This window comes from Sturnira hondurensis, unplaced genomic scaffold, assembly GCF_014824575.4.
Source record: "Sturnira hondurensis isolate 20B ecotype Veracruz unplaced genomic scaffold, ASM1482457v3 Scaffold0022201, whole genome shotgun sequence".
Taxonomy (NCBI): domain Eukaryota; kingdom Metazoa; phylum Chordata; class Mammalia; order Chiroptera; family Phyllostomidae; genus Sturnira; species Sturnira hondurensis.
In genome coordinates this window covers 4,539,573-4,555,943 of record NW_028094832.1, presented here as the reverse complement: position 1 = coordinate 4,555,943, position 16,371 = coordinate 4,539,573, and the positions used below count along the sequence as shown (strand labels likewise).

The window sequence follows — 16,371 nt, the reverse complement described above, 5'->3', positions numbered from 1 at the left end:
TTTCTTGAAGTTTATATTTCATTTTATGGCTCTGAGCCTGATATCTCCCAGACCAGAGTCACAGTTGTGACAATTGTTTTTAAGAAAGATGAAACATATTCCAAGTATTCTTTCACCAGACCATTAAATAGAAGAAAATGCTGTAGTCGGCTTGCAAATGCATGTCAAAGAAAAGACGAGAGACTCCACAAGGAAATGAACCAAACATTCCCATATTACTAATAATAATGGAATTTGTTGCCAGGTTTAACAAATGACTCAATTTAAAACAGAATTGTGGTAAAAGCCATTTTTCAATCCATTTCATTTCAATCCATTTCATTTTCCTTTGTTATGATAACTATTTCCCTCCTGAGTTATTTATAATTTCTCAGCCCTCATGGAGTTCTCCATTCATTTTCCAACTTTAGTTTCCCATTTGATGTTATCCTCTATTTTGTTTGACTTGATTTCCTCACTCAACAGTCCAGTCATATTTAAATTATTAAGGTTCCTATGTTAAAGCTATAAAATGAGTGGAAGCAGTTTGTTGTGTCGGAGTGTATCCATGTGGTTACTAACTACAGTGAGCTAAGTAATGGGCGTTTTTTAATTGGGCTACTGTAATTTTATCTATTACCCAGTTTCAAGAGAGCTTTTTGTTGTGTGAAATAGCAAAAAGCATGGGCAGAACCCCGGATGGGAACACAATGGTAATGAGCCACTGGCATGCAGTAAATCTCCTTCAACCAGGCCTGATGGAGAGAAGGGTTTTAATAGCATAGTCATACCCCAGTTACAATTACTAAAACAATTCAGCAACAAGGACTGAGGAGAGGAATTGGAGCGTATGGAATTTTTTCCTTGGAATTTTTTTGTGTCTGGCTGTTTGTGACTGGGATAGAACGCAGGAAAGGACTGAAGTGACCATCCGTGTATACAAGAGCCAGTTTGGAGAGGGAAAATGACAGGGCTAGAACAGAAAAAAAAATCTTTTGGCTTTTTGAAAGATGATGGAAGCAACATCTAATTAACAAAACCAAACCAAAAAGGCTCAGATATTAGGTTCCCCGGGAAATATTTGAATTAGCTTTTAGGTAAGTTCCCATGCAGACCACAAGTTCCTAAAACCCAGATTATTTTTATTGGATGCCTGCTGCAATACTTAGACAAAAAGGAGGAGTGGATTCTGGGTAATTTTTTCTTGCTCCTATGGGACAAATAGCGCCAGACCACGTTGGTGTTTGGTTATTTAAGGAACCGTATCGTGGATCTAGAAGTTCATCGCACATTGATCTTAAGTGCTGTGTTGGCTTTTATCTGCCATTTTCCTGGAGGTTCGGAAAAGAGTGAAATGCCAAAGTCAACTGCAGATTTGACTTCAGCCCTTATTTACTTCCTTTTTAGTTTGTTTAAGCATGCTTTTTCTTTTTTTTTCTTTTTTTTTTAAGCATGCTTTTTCTGGAAACAAAAGACACATTTGCAGTCTGGAGAGGCCGATAACTGGCTGAAAATCTCCTGACATAATAACGTATGGCCTAGTGAAGCAGAAAAGAGGCCTGGTGGAGGTTGTCCAGAGCACAGCTAGGACACTGTTTTGTCCCTGCTTGCCTCTCAGTTCTTCCATTTGTTTGTATGTCTCATTGCCAGCTTTTGTTCCAAAGGACTATGACTGTAGATTTGGAGAAGTCTTTGTGTGATATGGTGTGGTTTTTAAGGACACTTACTATAACTAGGTCATCTTTTCTTGACCAATTAGGGAACAGATGCACAGAATAAACCCTTCAATAGTCTCAAATTCAAGTCCATCACTAGTTCAATAAATGTAAGTCAGATGACAGTTAATGCTGATAGCTCTAATTGGCAACACAGGACAAATTTTATGTCTTGGTATCATTCCCAGTATCACAAACTATTTTATTTATTTCTTTTCTATTTTAGTGCATCTAGCATTTTAAAATACATGTAAAGTTATATTTAGCAGTACACTTTAGAACCAGTTCCTTGAAATTGTTAAAATAGAAGGCAAGTTTTGGTGCTCAAAAGGCCAACTTTTGCTGATATTATCAGGAAAAGTGATATCTAGATGGAGCACCTTTTTCAGGGTGGGGATAAAAGATAAAAACCCTCTTATGCTACGTAGCTGTGATTGTAATCCCAACTGTATCTTCTATAAGGAAAAGATGTATTAGGCCATTGGGTTATGCATATAACATTTTATATGAAATTTTTAATCATACAAAAAAAATGAAAGAATTTTATAGTAAACACTCATTTATATTCTTCCACTGACATCTACTTTATCACATCTTACTCTGTCATAGGTCCATAGCTAAAAACCCCACAGGGAAGCATGTAAAAGAGACAAAAAAAACAGACCCACAAAAATGGCCTTTTAAAATCCATTTTATCTGAATTGATGCCTTAAGAATATAATACTCCCGTTGCTGGTGTTTCCGTGGGTTTCTTTGTTCTTTTAGCTCATCCACAAAATGCTCTGGGCAACACTCACTCACTAGGGAGCTTTCCCGGGGTGGCCACCCCATTAAACCTCCTGTATTGCTGCTGTGTTTGTGGCAAATGCTTCCAGTGGCCATTCTGAAGTGCCCGCCCTCCTCTTCTCTGGTGAGAGTTACTGAGGGTGAGGTTTGTCAATGAGCCACATCGCTTCCTTCATGAATATTCCTCCAGCCTGTTTCTAGGAACCAGAATGGTTTACATCCTACTTTATAATGAGTCCTCTAATAAATCCAGAAAAAGGAGGAAACATTAAAAAACCTCAGGGAGTTTTTTAAAACTAAGTTTAAGGTTTAACCTTGAATCTTTTTAAGAGATTTTACAGTAACTGTTGAATGAGATTCAGAAGAACAGTCACGTTGACTTCCCCCCACCTCTAACCCTCTTCCTCTAACTTCCTTAGAAGCATGATTTTAAATGTGGCAAGTGTAAGGAAGTCAGCTCCTGACATTAAAGAAGAATTCCTGTATGGTAAAATCATGTTTATTTAACTCCCATAACCGTAACTGGCCTTTGAAAAAAAAACTTAACTGGCTGTCGTATAGATATGTAATATGCTTAAATAAGGCAGATTTTTCTAATATTCTCTTCAAAGATATGACATTTTACGTATTTTGTGAGAATTGGAGCATTCGTTTTAATTGTATTAGAAATCCAATTTTTTGTCTTTGAAAAGTACCTTTAAAAATATAGCATAATCATTGTAGAGGGATATTTGATTAAGATGTTTCAAAAGTTATATATTTTTATTATTAATATCACTAGAGGCCTGATGTTGTAAAACCCTAGTTTGAATGACATGAACTGTAAGTTTGGTGTTTGGATTGTGCGGTCTATATGCCTTATCTAACTCACCAAAGGTACTTATTAGGACCCTAAGGATGCCTTTTAAGGGTACCCACAGTATTTTCATAGGAAGAAATCGGAATTATAGTCAAATTTGTTTGACACTTGACAGACACTTAATAAAAGCCTACTAACTAGTTGTTTCTTGTCTTGCCGGGTGATTTCAGTTGATGTTCACTCTTTGTCTTAAAAAGTCAGACTAATCATTCTCTTTCTTATGAATTAAAATTACTTTTTCAGAAGAATGTAGAAACTTTTCACTGTCAAGATAAGGAAAACGAATGGAGATTTAGCATGTTCCACCAACAAATATAGATGTTGCAAATACTGAATGCCAATGGTTTATTAACAATAAAAATAGTCTTCATAGTAAGAAGTCTATTTGAATGTTAAAAATAAATATAATTATGTTTTCAGAGAGATCTTTTGTTTACCCTTTCAGTTGAGCTTTTTTTCTACACAGTTTTTTTTCTCTAATAGATTCATAAGAACACTTTCTAAAAGATAATCTTTTGTACGTATTAAAACCCAATGAGTAAAATCTGTGTTCATTTATTGAACAAATGATGAGCTACAGCAAGCAACAGAGAGAAGTTCATCAAATAAGCAACCATTAAAACCTGAATGGTATTTATTTCTTTAAAAGTTCTGGTATTTATTTCTTCTCTTAATCCTATCTGTTAGACAGCATTCATTTAAGTTGGCCATCAAATTATACTACTTGGTGAAGTACTAGAGAAAGAGAAGACTTTGGACTGTCAAAGTCATGAGAAAATAAATCATCTCCACCTATAGTACACTGTAATTCCACTCAGAACATTCTGGTTCAAAAGTGGAGTCCAAAGAAGTGACTACTTTCTGTTTCTATGGAAACCAAAGCAGACAAATTGAGCATTTTAGTTGGATTTGATTAGAAATCAGCAACTCATACATGCATCACATGGTTCTAATTCATTCTTTTGATATGTCTCAGATTTTCATGTGAAAGCCAGACCCAGAAGCACATTTTTACCTGAATTCTGATGATCTGTGCCTATAAGCCCATGAGATGAACAGCACGGAAAGATTTTCACCAGAATATGGGGACTCTTATGGTTTTGTCAGAATAGAGCAAGGAATCAAGAAGCAAAAAGGGTTACAATTAGTAAATAAACCAGTCCTATAGAAAAAATACTATATGTGTATATATATAAATTGATGTAATTATATATATATATACATATATGTATACAAATTAATGACCTTTCTGCAAATTCTTTTGACAAGTTTTTTAAAATGTTGGTATGTTTGATCAATATCGGTTAAAGTCAAATACTTTTGACCTGATCTACTTTTCTGATTATAAAATCATTTATAGTAACTAAGTCTCCATGCCTCCCCTTCCATTAATAAACAGAAAAGAATGAAGAAGAAGAACAAGAAGCAAAAATGGAACTTAAACGCAGACTCAGCAGAAAGGTAAGGAAACTGACCATTAATGATTGTGTGTGTTTTGAGATGTGCTTCATTTTTAAAATGCAAATCAGCTCTCTACAGGTAAATCTGATATTTAGGAATAATTATTCCTGTTAGTCCACTAACTGGTCATAGAAATTAAAGCCAATGTAATCAATACAATTATGATTATCTTTATAATTGCATGTTAATTTTGATGTTGACGATCAAAAGTTTTAAGGTGCATTTAATGATTAGGAAAACAACATGTAATCTTTGTGGAGAAATTTAAGTGCAAAAGGGAAAAAAGACACACAAACTTCATCCATTTAGCAATATCATTATTAATAACTCAATGTTTAGGTTTTTAAAATGCTCACATTCTCCATTGTAGTCTTGGAAATACTGAATAAATATCTTGTTATTACTGAAGATTTGCCACTATTCCATATCTGAGCTGGGAGAGTACCATATTTTTTGGACTATAAGATGCACCTTTTTACCACATTTTTTGCTTCAAAATTTTTTTCCCTGCTTTCCTCCTCTAAAACCTACGTGTGTCTTATGGCGAGGACCTGAGACACACCTAGGTTTTAGAGGACGAAAATAGGGGGAAATTTTTTGAAGCAAAAATGTGGTAAAAAAATGCATCTTCTAGTCTGAAAAATACAGTAATTTTTTAAGTGAACTTCATCATCCAGCCTGCCTACTACAGTGCTACTCAAATTAACAAATGACTTACCTCGGGTAATGGTTTTCACCATTTATCAGAATATGAATCTAATACCAGGACTATCACTTTTTCCTGCAAGTGTTAAAATAATAATAGCCTCTGGAAAAATCAACCACTATTGGAGCTTCTGCTTCATGATGAAGCTTTGTTTGGTGATTGTTTGGGTAATCCCTTCAGCCAGGAGAAGGCAGGATGAGTAAAGCGTGACGTCTGCAGTGAAGTGTGTGACCTCGCCCACAACTCTGTGGGCCGGCTGGCGATCCTTAGCAAAAGCATCCTGAGACAGTCGGAGAAACACTCCCTCCCCATGGAAAAGTTAGAGACTGTGTTTTGAGAGGTTTGGGGTTTGATTTTTAGGGGAAAAGATCCTTTATTCATCTCTTTTTTTCCCTCTAATACCCTACATGTCAAGTAATTATCCAGCTGAGAAAGACTGTAAACTGAATTTCTAGAGATGGCTCTTCTAGCATTCAGTGATCCTTAGGTGCCAACTACAGATAAGAAGTAGACCCTCCTTCTTGCTCCAGGCTCCCTCCTGACATGCATATAGTCTTCTCCGTGCATTTGGGCCCTTCCAGGAGGCAACAGAGCCTGTCCTTAACTCCTGTGCCCACCTGCCTCCGCTATCCAGAGTTCCCTGTCGCAAATATAGGACAGTCCCTATCACTAAGAGCTACCCAGTCACTGACAGGATCCTGAAGGGCAAGACTGGATGGAGAATCTCTGACCTGCATGGCCATTGGTTACCAGGCTTCTGGGCAGTCCCCAGAGGCAGGGTTTTTCCACTGCCTTAACTCCACCTGTCCTGGAGAGGCAGTAAGAATCTAATGATATAGATGAGACAGTAACTGAGAGCATAACAGAACCACTTAGATTATTGTTTCCTTTGTCCATTGCCCACCAGGGCTTTATGAGCCTAGAGGGGACTGAATTGTCATGTCCCAGCTCACGTGGCTCACGGCGTAGACCCAGGCCTTCTGTGGGTCTTTGAATGCCTTGATGGTTAGAGCATTGCCTGAGTTCAGCCTCTGGTTTTACTCAAGAGGAAACCCAGGCCTGGAGAAGGGGATGTTTTTAACCACAATAGCAGAGAGTAGGTGGTACCTGTTGACCAAGAGGCCATGTTTCTTTAGTCTCACAGCAGTCTCTGCCTTATTATGGGGCTTGAGAAAAGACCGAGACAAGAAAGCAAATACACACAGGGCTGGGTAGATTACTTAGAAAGATAGATTCAAATAAATTTCAGGTTTGACAAAGACCACAGGAGGAATCCACATTATTGGAAGCATCATAAAGGTTGCAGCTGATTTTAAGTAGTGAGCACCCTACTGAGTGCCGTTCTCCCGGGTATCCCCCCCTCCTTGTTCCTGCGAATCAGCTTTTGTGGCCAAGATCTTGTAAATGTCAGGTCTGGGCCTGGGTGCATAGCCTCTCACGACGGAGGGCCTGTAGGCAGGCCCTTCCCTGGACCAGGTCTGAGTCATAACTTTGTGCATTTCTGAATATACAGGTTTAATAAAATAGGAACCAGGATTTCTCTTCTCATGTCTCCAAGTTGCAGAGCTTCTGTCTTGATAATTTAGGCCCCGAACCAGCCATCCCTTGTCTGAATTTTTTGTTGTGTCTGTGTCGTGCCTGTTTCCTGCATCAGGGATAGCAGGCACCTTTGTCACAACGCCAAGCACGTTGGAGAAAATAGTGTAATGCAGACAGTTGCCAAAGACTGTGACCTACCTAACGACGACGATTTTTATAGTCTCAAAATTAGGGCACGCTGCTTTCTAGTTCTTATTAGAAAATCCCCAGATGCCGCTGCCTTTTTTTTCTCTTTTCTTTTGATATCTGAAAGTGACCTTCTTTAACCATAACTTTGAAGTTCTCCATAGAAAACTTGCCACCATGAGACTAACTGGTTTACTGAACTCGTCCTCTGTCCCCACTCGCCCACAGCTCAGCCTGAGACCCACTGTGGCAGAGTTGCAGGCCCGAAGGATCCTGAGGTTCAACGAGTACGTGGAAGTCACCGACTCGCCGGACTACGACCGCCGGGCTGACAAGCCCTGGGCCAGGTTGACACCCGCAGACAAGGCAAGAACTCTGGTGGCTTGGCCATGACCTTGCTTGGTTATGATTGTTTTAGTAATGTTAGTGAGGTTCTTTCAACTGAGTCTCAGGAAAAACTGCGACTTTCATAATATCAGAAAATACTACATTTTGGTCTCAGGGCTGTCTCTGGGGCTTGCTTTGTTTCAATCTTAGAAATAAATGCCCGGTTTCAGCTCCATTACTTTGTTGGCCCAACCCAAAACCATTTGGGCTTCAATCTCACTGCACCAACCCACCTCCTTCTCTCCCATATCTTTCAACAAAGCCAGTCCCATTCACACTAATAGGAGAAGTAATTAGGCCTAAGCTCTGGTCGTCTTTGCATAGAAGAGAGCTAAGGTTGTTATACATGTGTTTCACTGAGACAGAGGGTCTTAATTAAATGTTTCTTCCTCTCATAGCAATCTCTTTAGATAGTTAGAGAAGTAACTCTTGGAGTAAAGCTATGCTCATTCTTTGGCGAACGTTTTAAAATGAGTATTGCATTTCTCTAATTGGCTGTAGTCACAATTTCCTGACATATTTTTTTTCAAGCAACCGGTACCTATAATTTCACATCACATTCATTGCCTGCAACTGACTCATCGCGTCCGACTACAAACTAGCACACACAACAGGGAGAGCTGAGGCAATTATCTGTGTGCATTAGTCTCTGAAGCTCATTTTTTTGGTACGAGCGGAGGACTTGAAGTAAGAGGGCAGATGTATGAGCCTCATCTGTGTCCCTTGGTGCCCATTTGATATCTATCTAGCAAGTGACTTATCTCCGTTTCATCATTTGAGAGATGAAGAGTCTTCAAGTAGTTTTCGGATTATCGACTGCTTTTTGACAAATCACTGCAAAATTTGGTGACTTAAAACAGCCATAGTTTTGTTCACAATCGTTTTAGGTAGGAATTCAGGAAGGGCTCAGCTCAGCAGTTCATTTCTGATCCATATGGCATCGAGTAAGGTGGCACCTGGGGTTACAGACTCCACTTCCCAGAGGGCGTCTCCAATAGCTCGTCCTTGCCTTGTTGCTCCTTATTGCTCTTCGGTGTCTTTGTATATCCATACAGCACGGCATCTTCCAGCAGCTCTGCTTCAACTTTGGGTTTCTCACGCTGCGGTTCCCTGAGGGTGGGCACATTCATTTTACATGGCAGCTGGCTTGCAAGAAGGAGGACACAAGAGATGCTAGGCCAGTTAAGACCTGTATCCCAGACCGGCACAGCCTCACCTCTGCTCTGTGCTCTGTTGTTAAAGCAGTTACAGGTCTCACCCAGATCCAGGGCTGGAGAGATGAACTCCGCCTCCTGACGAGGAAATGGCAAGGTCACATTGCAGATGTGCAGGTGGGATATGCCCATAAATATTGAACTGACTGTCTGGGTACATGGTCACAAGTGAATTGGGTGATCAATATAAGGAGTGTGTAGCACGCAATTTACAATTAAAAATAAACTATACAGTACCCTTTTTGCAGCTTCCACATTGCAATTGATTCTCAAAGAATGCTTTCATTGATTTTTGCCAGACTCTTAGATCGGTAGCCAATCTGCTGTCCAGAATAAGGACTTTGCCTTATCTGACCTTGTGGTCCTTCAATGACACTATCTTCTTACCCAGAGTAGACTCTTTACAGATGAAAATGAAAGAGTTGCTCCTCACAATCACAAACTAAAATTTAACTCATTTTTTAAAAATGTCACAATAGTGACATTTTATTGAATACTTACAGCATACAAGGCACTTTCAAATAGGCTCTTAATTGATTCTTATAATAGTGTGAGGAGTTCTCACCCCCATTTCCAGATGAGACCACAGGTTTGGAGTAAAGGAACCCTCTGAGGGTCACACTGCTATTGAAGGTGCAGGCCAGACTGCAGTCTGTGACTTCCGACACCAGACAGACTCCTTTGCACTTCTTCCAACTGACACGTGAGTGTGCAGAGAACGAATTTTAAATGAACACAGAGACAGGATTCTCTGCCACCATCCCTATTAAAATACCTCATTTCAAGGAAGACTTTTTGATAGCTGTGAATTGAAAAGGAGTACAGAGCATCTTTACTATTTAAGTTCCTGGTTCTCGGTACCCAAATTTCGAGTGGTTAAAACAAAGTAACCTTGCTCTTGATCTCACTTGGGCAGCCAGAGGTACAGTCTCATGGCAGGGGACTCGGGCCCACAGATAGCTCTGCCTGCTTCATCTCTTCCAAAAGTCAGTAGCAGAAATTTTTTTTTTTTAAAAATCACCCCTCCTTTACCTCCCAGCCACAAGCTCCCCTTAGAGACTGCAGGGGCTGAGGAATACAATTGAGGAGACCAGGCAAGCTGTGAGGACAGAATTCAGCTGGAAGGGGCGCTGGGAGAAAAACTTGTGTTATTGCAGAGCGCCAGTGACAGGAGAAAGCCAGAGAGAGGCCGCCTTTTCCCACCACAAAGTAGATTTTTCTCTTCTGTCAGCAAAGTAGTTCCCTGTGGTTTGTAAAGCCATTCTGTGTTGTAGCTGGAGAGTCCATTTCTCAACGACATCACGGAGCTGTTTTTATTAATAAATATATGTTTACATGAGGGCACCATTCTCTGTAGAAAAGTTCGGATGTAAAGATAAGCACAAATGTGAAACCAAAACCCATTTGTGATCCAGCCACCATGGTTAGTAGATAACTAAGGTGGATATTTCGGTAAGTCTCTCAGCTTTGCATCCTGAAGAACCCAAGCATCTCTTTAAACCCACCTTTTAGGTGGCCTGGATTATGTGTTTGTTAGTCAGTGGTAATAACGTTCTGTTTCATTGGAGGAGCTTCTAAGTGCTGTGCTGAAGTGGTCTTAACTTTCAGTATTAAAGAATAAATGGAAGCTGCCTTCTTCATAGCTCTGTGGCAGCTCTGACCAGACCCATGTCCCCATGTGTGGTATGAAATGCAGAACTTTCGGAGGGAAATGATATTGTTCCTCAGACAGCCTCGTGAGCTGCACTGTCCTTGTGGTCATCGAGGGTGGGGGATGTGTGTAACTCGTAGATCAGACCCCAGGGTGAGTTTTGGAAAAGCACCCTTCCTCTGCCTTGTCAATGGCACTTGAAGGAAATCCATGCTGGCTTTAGTTAGCAAGACATGACATCCATCATGCCTTTACCTAGTAGAAATTAGGAGCCCCCTGCATTGTTGATGCAGTATATGCTGGGGAAATACGTGACCTAAGTACCAATTCTGTTTATCTACTTTTCTCCTATTTAGGCAGCAATAAGGAAAGAACTAAATGAATTTAAAAGCACGGAAATGGAAGTTCACGAAGAAAGTCGACAGTTTACAAGGTAGGCAGACAAAATTCAGTTTAATATATCAACAGTGATTATGATGGTAAATTTTATGTTACATGTATTTTACCACAATTAAATTTTTAAAATTTAAAAATTTACAGTTTACCTGGCTGGCATAGCTCAGTGGATTGAGCACGGGCCTGCGAACTAGAGGATCAAGGTTCGATTCCCATGGGGAATGGGCACATAGGAGCATGCCTGGGTTGCAGGCCTGTTCCCGGCAGGGGGACACACCAGAGGCAACCATACATTGATATTTCTCTCCCTTTCTCCTTCCCTTCCCCTCTAAAGATAAATAAATTTTTAAAAAATCTTTAAAAAAATTTACAGTTTAGCATAACACCATCTAATGAGCATTTCTAAAATTAAGTTGTTTTATTTTTTTTTCAAAGACATCTGAATCATTCTAAAGAGCTACATTTTGCTTTCTTTTGGGGTTTATTTTCCGGGCCTGAAGACAAGTACCAGTAGCCCTGACTCTGCTTTTGAAGAGACTCGGTTAGAGTTTTATGCCCAGAGCAGATGCTGGTGAAAGCAGGTTGGACACCTCCATGTCTGCTTTGGACTCACAGTGGACATAACTCAGGATAGAAACTCAACCTTCAGAATATGTACAGTAACTTAAAGCAGGAACCCAGTGTGTGTTGGTGCCACAGAAGCTCACGACAATCCTACCGTTCTCCTCCCAGCACCATTCAGTTTAATCGGCCCTGAGTGATCGTGTGGTCCGACCCCCGCAATTCACAGGGGTTCTGTGTGTTTCTCACAGGTTTACATGCTTCATTTTATATAGCAGGTGTGTTCCTAAAAATGTGCATGCCAATCAAACCTTTAAAAATCAAGGTGTTACAGACACCTCGATGCCAGGACAATCACGTGAAGAATTCCTTCTGGAAGCGTGTACTGATCCCCAAGGCTGGAAACAGCCTCTGGAGGGCAGCCGTACATCATGGTGCTGCTGTTTCTGCAGTGGCTCCTGCTGACGGTGGTGTTCCCTGCCAAGGAGCACATCACGTGATGGAAGTAGGGTTTCGTAGTTAACCTCTTACCCAAGGTGTGTGGGGCCTGCCTGCTCCTTAGATATGGTTCCTGTAACTGTAATGCCAGGTACGCAGAAGAAACTCCCCTTTCTTTTAGTGATACCCGTTTTGTTTTCTCTAATAGTATTTATTTATTTTGTGTGTGTGTGAATACTTGTAGGACTTTCAGACATTCTGAACGTATAGGACTTTTTTCTATTTGAAGGCTTCATCCTATGGGAATCTACACACAAACCCCCGCACAGGTCAGCACCAAGACAAACCTGTGTCCTCTCCTTTTCTCCCTTCCACTTCTGGGGTCAGGGAAAGTTCGTGCTAATACCTGACACCTGCGGTCACACTTCTCCAGGAAAGTTGACCATACTAAGGTGGCTGAATATTTATGGTGACATCAAGCCAGCTGGGACCTTCAGGCAACTGGGAAAATGGCATGTTTTTGTGTCATTGAGTCCCGATCCCTGAGATGTAGTGACAGCATCGACCCAGTTTTTGTAGCTTTCCTAGAAATTGTAGTATTCGGTCACCTGGTTTCATTTGATGGCATTATATAAAGAATACATCATAATAAAAAATAATTAAGCTTTTAACATGCCTTCTTGGGGAAGTCCTCATTTTATGGGGAAAAAACCCATATTATACCAAAAGAGGTCCTTTCTCTTCTGTTGTACATGATAAACAAGTAAAAAGAAAGCAGGATGCCAGGGGAATTGAAGGCCATTTCTTTTTTAGATATGTATTTTTAATGTGAACAAAGAATATAGTCTAAATAAACATTCAAACAGTGGAAAAACTTTATCAAATAAGAATGAAAACTCCCTGCACTCCTTCCCCAGTCTGTTCCCCTTGTTAGCAGGAGCCACGGGTGAGATTTCAGCGGAGCTCCTTCCAGACATCTTTTCTGTGTATTTACAAACCTGTGCGTGTGCACTCATCTGCATGTGGGTCCGCCGTCTCACCCCACACAAAACAGCCTCTGGGGCATCCTGTATAGTGTATGTCTCATTCATGACTCGATGGTATTTCATAGATAATATATGCTGTATCTTATTGAGCAGTTTATTCTCTTGATAGATGTTTATGAAATTTTTCAGGTTTTTGTTAGTGGAACAATGCTGTCTTGACTTTCTTTATAAATGTATCTTTGGGCACCAGTATTTCTGTATTAGTACCGTAAGTAGATTTGCTAGGTCACTGGACATATTTTTTGCATTTGGAAAGATACTAGTCTGTGACCCAAGTTGACAAGCGTGCCTGGTCTCTTCACCTTCATCAGCATTTGGGAGTGATGATGGTGGCCAGGGGTCTGTAATCTAAAGAATGAGCATTAACACCCCATTTCACTGATTTCTATAAAGTCGGACATCTTTACATAGCTTTATTTTTATTTTTATCCTTTGATGTGTTGTGATCAGTTTTCTTCTGGGTCGTTTATCTTTTTCTTATGGATTTGTGAAAAGTCAGACATTGTGGATAGCTGTCTTTTACTACATATCACAATACTCCCCCCCCCAGTTTAGCATTAACATCTTAATGCTTATGGCCTTTTGTTTAAATGTTTGCATATTTAAATTTGACTGTATTGTAATTTTTTAATTCATTGTCTTGTGTCCTATGGAGGAAAGCCAAGATTATAAACATATTACCTTTAATTTTGACACACGCTTTTTCATTACATTTAGATCTCTCATCCATTGGGCATTGATCTGGGCGTGTAATTCAAAGGAGTAAACTAACTTTGCTTTGTTCTAAATCAATAGTCAATTGTTCCACTGGCACTTTCCTCCCCCTTGATGAGAAACTCTTCTGTTCATGCACACATGAGTCAGTTTCCAAATTCTGGAGATTGCTCTAGCGAGCTGTTGTCTCTACCCTTGCACTGTGTCGCACTGTTTAACTAGAATAAGTGTGTAGTATATTTGTATATCTGGTAGCATATTTTCTCACCTTGAAAATTCTGTTGGCTCTTCTTCTGTGTTTCCTCATCTACAGACTTTTAGAGTATGCCTCTTGTAGAGGCATACAAACTATGCCTCTTTAGAGTATTCTCTAATACTCTTTAGAGTATTCCATAAAATAGTCTACTAATATCTTCATTGTTTAAGTAAATGCTAATAGATGCAAATAGGGATGAGCTGAATTTCAAAAGAAAACCATAGACTTCTCTTTTTTTGGTAATAGCTGATATCACAGATAAGCTTTAAAAGTTTTCCAAAAATATAATGATTAACACTATTTCAATTGTCTTTCCAGATAAGGAAAAATTAAATATTCATATCACTAAGATAAAGATGGCTTGCTTAAGGATTGTTAAAACTTGGCAGTAAAGCAAATGTCTACTCCTGTTTTTCCATTAAATTATATTACGTCATTTAACTTGTTTTTCAGTACAGAAATATTTTGGCTTTGAAACATATAAATATCATGCTTATGATTTTCAAATTGTTTTCAGCATTTCCTATGTATTTTTTATTGAATTTGTTGTGCCGATATTGATTAATAAAAGTGTATGGGCTTCAGGGCCACAGTCCTGAAACACATCACCCGCGTCTGGTACTGTGTGTTCGCCACCTCACGTCCCATCCCTGTCCATCATCATTGCTTATCTCCCTTTATCCTCTGCTACCTCCCCCCACCCCTTTATCTCAGGATGTCTTTTAAGAGGAAGTGTTTTGGTAAACACTGCTGTGTCTAATTCAAATACTACAAGAATATGATCGTGTGTTACACTTAGAAAATTGCCCGTGTAGAAGATAGTGGTACTCCCAGCACCAGTCACCTGTGCAGAGAATAAACATGCTGTTGATCATTACCCAGCCTCTTAAGTGCAGCGTAGATACAGAACAGCTCACTTATTAGCTCTTCTTATTAGCGTCAGACATTTCCTCCTTATGTCAAGTAAGCCTTTCTTTATACCTGAATCTATTAACTCCCTGGGCATTTGGGCATGGGAAACGTGTTGAGACGGCCCTGCTCCCTCTTCCAAGGCATCTCTTTATCCAGAGATCATCTGCTGCATTGATGTGTCTATCGGTCAGCACTGGAAGGAGCCGGTCCCACATTCAGCTTCGTTTGCTTCAGTGTCTCTGCATACAGACACAAAGAGCTGATGACTTTGGTTGCCACTGGGAAGGGAATTGGGTGACTAGGAGCAGGCATGGAAGGGATTCTTTTCACTACTCACCCTTTGAACCTTTTGAATTTTTGAAACATAAGAATTTATCACCTGATCAAAAAGCAACACTTAAAAGAAAAGTAAAGCATCTATTCCCTACTATTTCTATAAGAGTGGATTTCATCATGATGACTTTTCTTGAATAATGTGCTGGTGCTAATATTAATTGTGACACTTTTGTTATTGGCATACCAACAGAACACCTCTGAAACCCCACCATGGGATACATTCTAGGACATGTTTGATCTGTAGTGGTGAAGAATTATAGTGATCTACTCTCATGTCATTCCCCAAGGTTCTCCCAGTGGTTTGCAGACGGCTTGTTTGCAGTGGGAATGCATTCCAGGGCCATGTACCAGGGTGAGGACAAGTGGGCCCTGCCAGAATTCGTTCTGGGTCCTGCTAGGTACCAAGCCTTAACTGTGGCCCTTGGAACACTTGTTGCTTATCTGGCCACATCCTGTATTTTCTCCTCACAACAGCGGCCTACACACACTGCTGTTCAAAATCTCAAGGATCCTTTGAAAGGCCACTGCATTCTGGAAGGAGGTCACCAAAGACGTGGCCAAAGAAAAGCCACTTCCCATTCCATAGTAAATGGAATTTCTACAATTTAAAAGAATTCTCTAAACAAGATAGGCAAATTGTTTGAAAGGTCAAATTTTATTTAAAAACAAAATTGTAAAATGGTTACAGTTGAGTATTAGGATTATGGGTAATTATATTTTTCTTATGGAAATTCTGTTTTACAATTTTTGTTTTGTCAATGTGTATCATTTGTAATCAAGGGAGTATTTTTTAAGTTTATGTTTTGTAAATGAGAACATTTTTTAGACTGTGCAGTGCAGTATTTACATTAAGGAATATTATGAAAGGACCATTGAATTGGTGCTCTTACAATGAAAATGGGCCTCAAGGGGTTATTGGCATAATGTTAAGTGGAAAAATCAAGATACTAAGAGCATATGTAGCAATGGTATACTTTATTTAAAATTCAGAGGCATAGAAAAAATAGAATGCATAGAAAAACCATCAAAAACTCTTAATGCAGGAATGTCAAACTCATTTTCACCGGGGGCCACAACAGGCTTGCGGTTGCCTTCAAAGTGCCAAGTGTAATTTTAGGACCATATAAATGTAACTACTCCTTAACTAGGGGCAAGGAGCTTGGTGCTGCCGCTGGGTAGAAACAAGGTGGAGGGCCGGATTCAGCCTGCGGGCCTTGTGTTTTGCCACC

At 39.8% G+C, this 16,371-nt stretch overlaps 1 protein-coding gene across 5 annotated transcripts in view; it reads left to right on the top strand.

The window, feature by feature from the left end:
* The window catches only part of PHACTR2 (phosphatase and actin regulator 2), a 223,292-nt gene that overhangs the window by 196,829 nt on the left and 10,092 nt on the right, over positions 1-16,371 (top strand). For 3 of the 5 annotated variants that reach the window (XM_037034855.1, XM_037034858.1, XM_037034857.1), the window contains 3 exons: positions 4,739-4,800; positions 7,460-7,597; positions 10,840-10,916. In XM_037034855.1, coding sequence (XP_036890750.1) covers positions 4,739-4,800; positions 7,460-7,597; positions 10,840-10,916 — 277 coding nt within the window. Of the gene's footprint in view, positions 1-4,738; positions 4,801-7,459; positions 7,598-10,839; positions 10,921-16,371 lie in introns of those variants that run through there. The other 2 variants (XM_037034856.1, XM_037034859.1) reach the window with 1 other exon arrangement.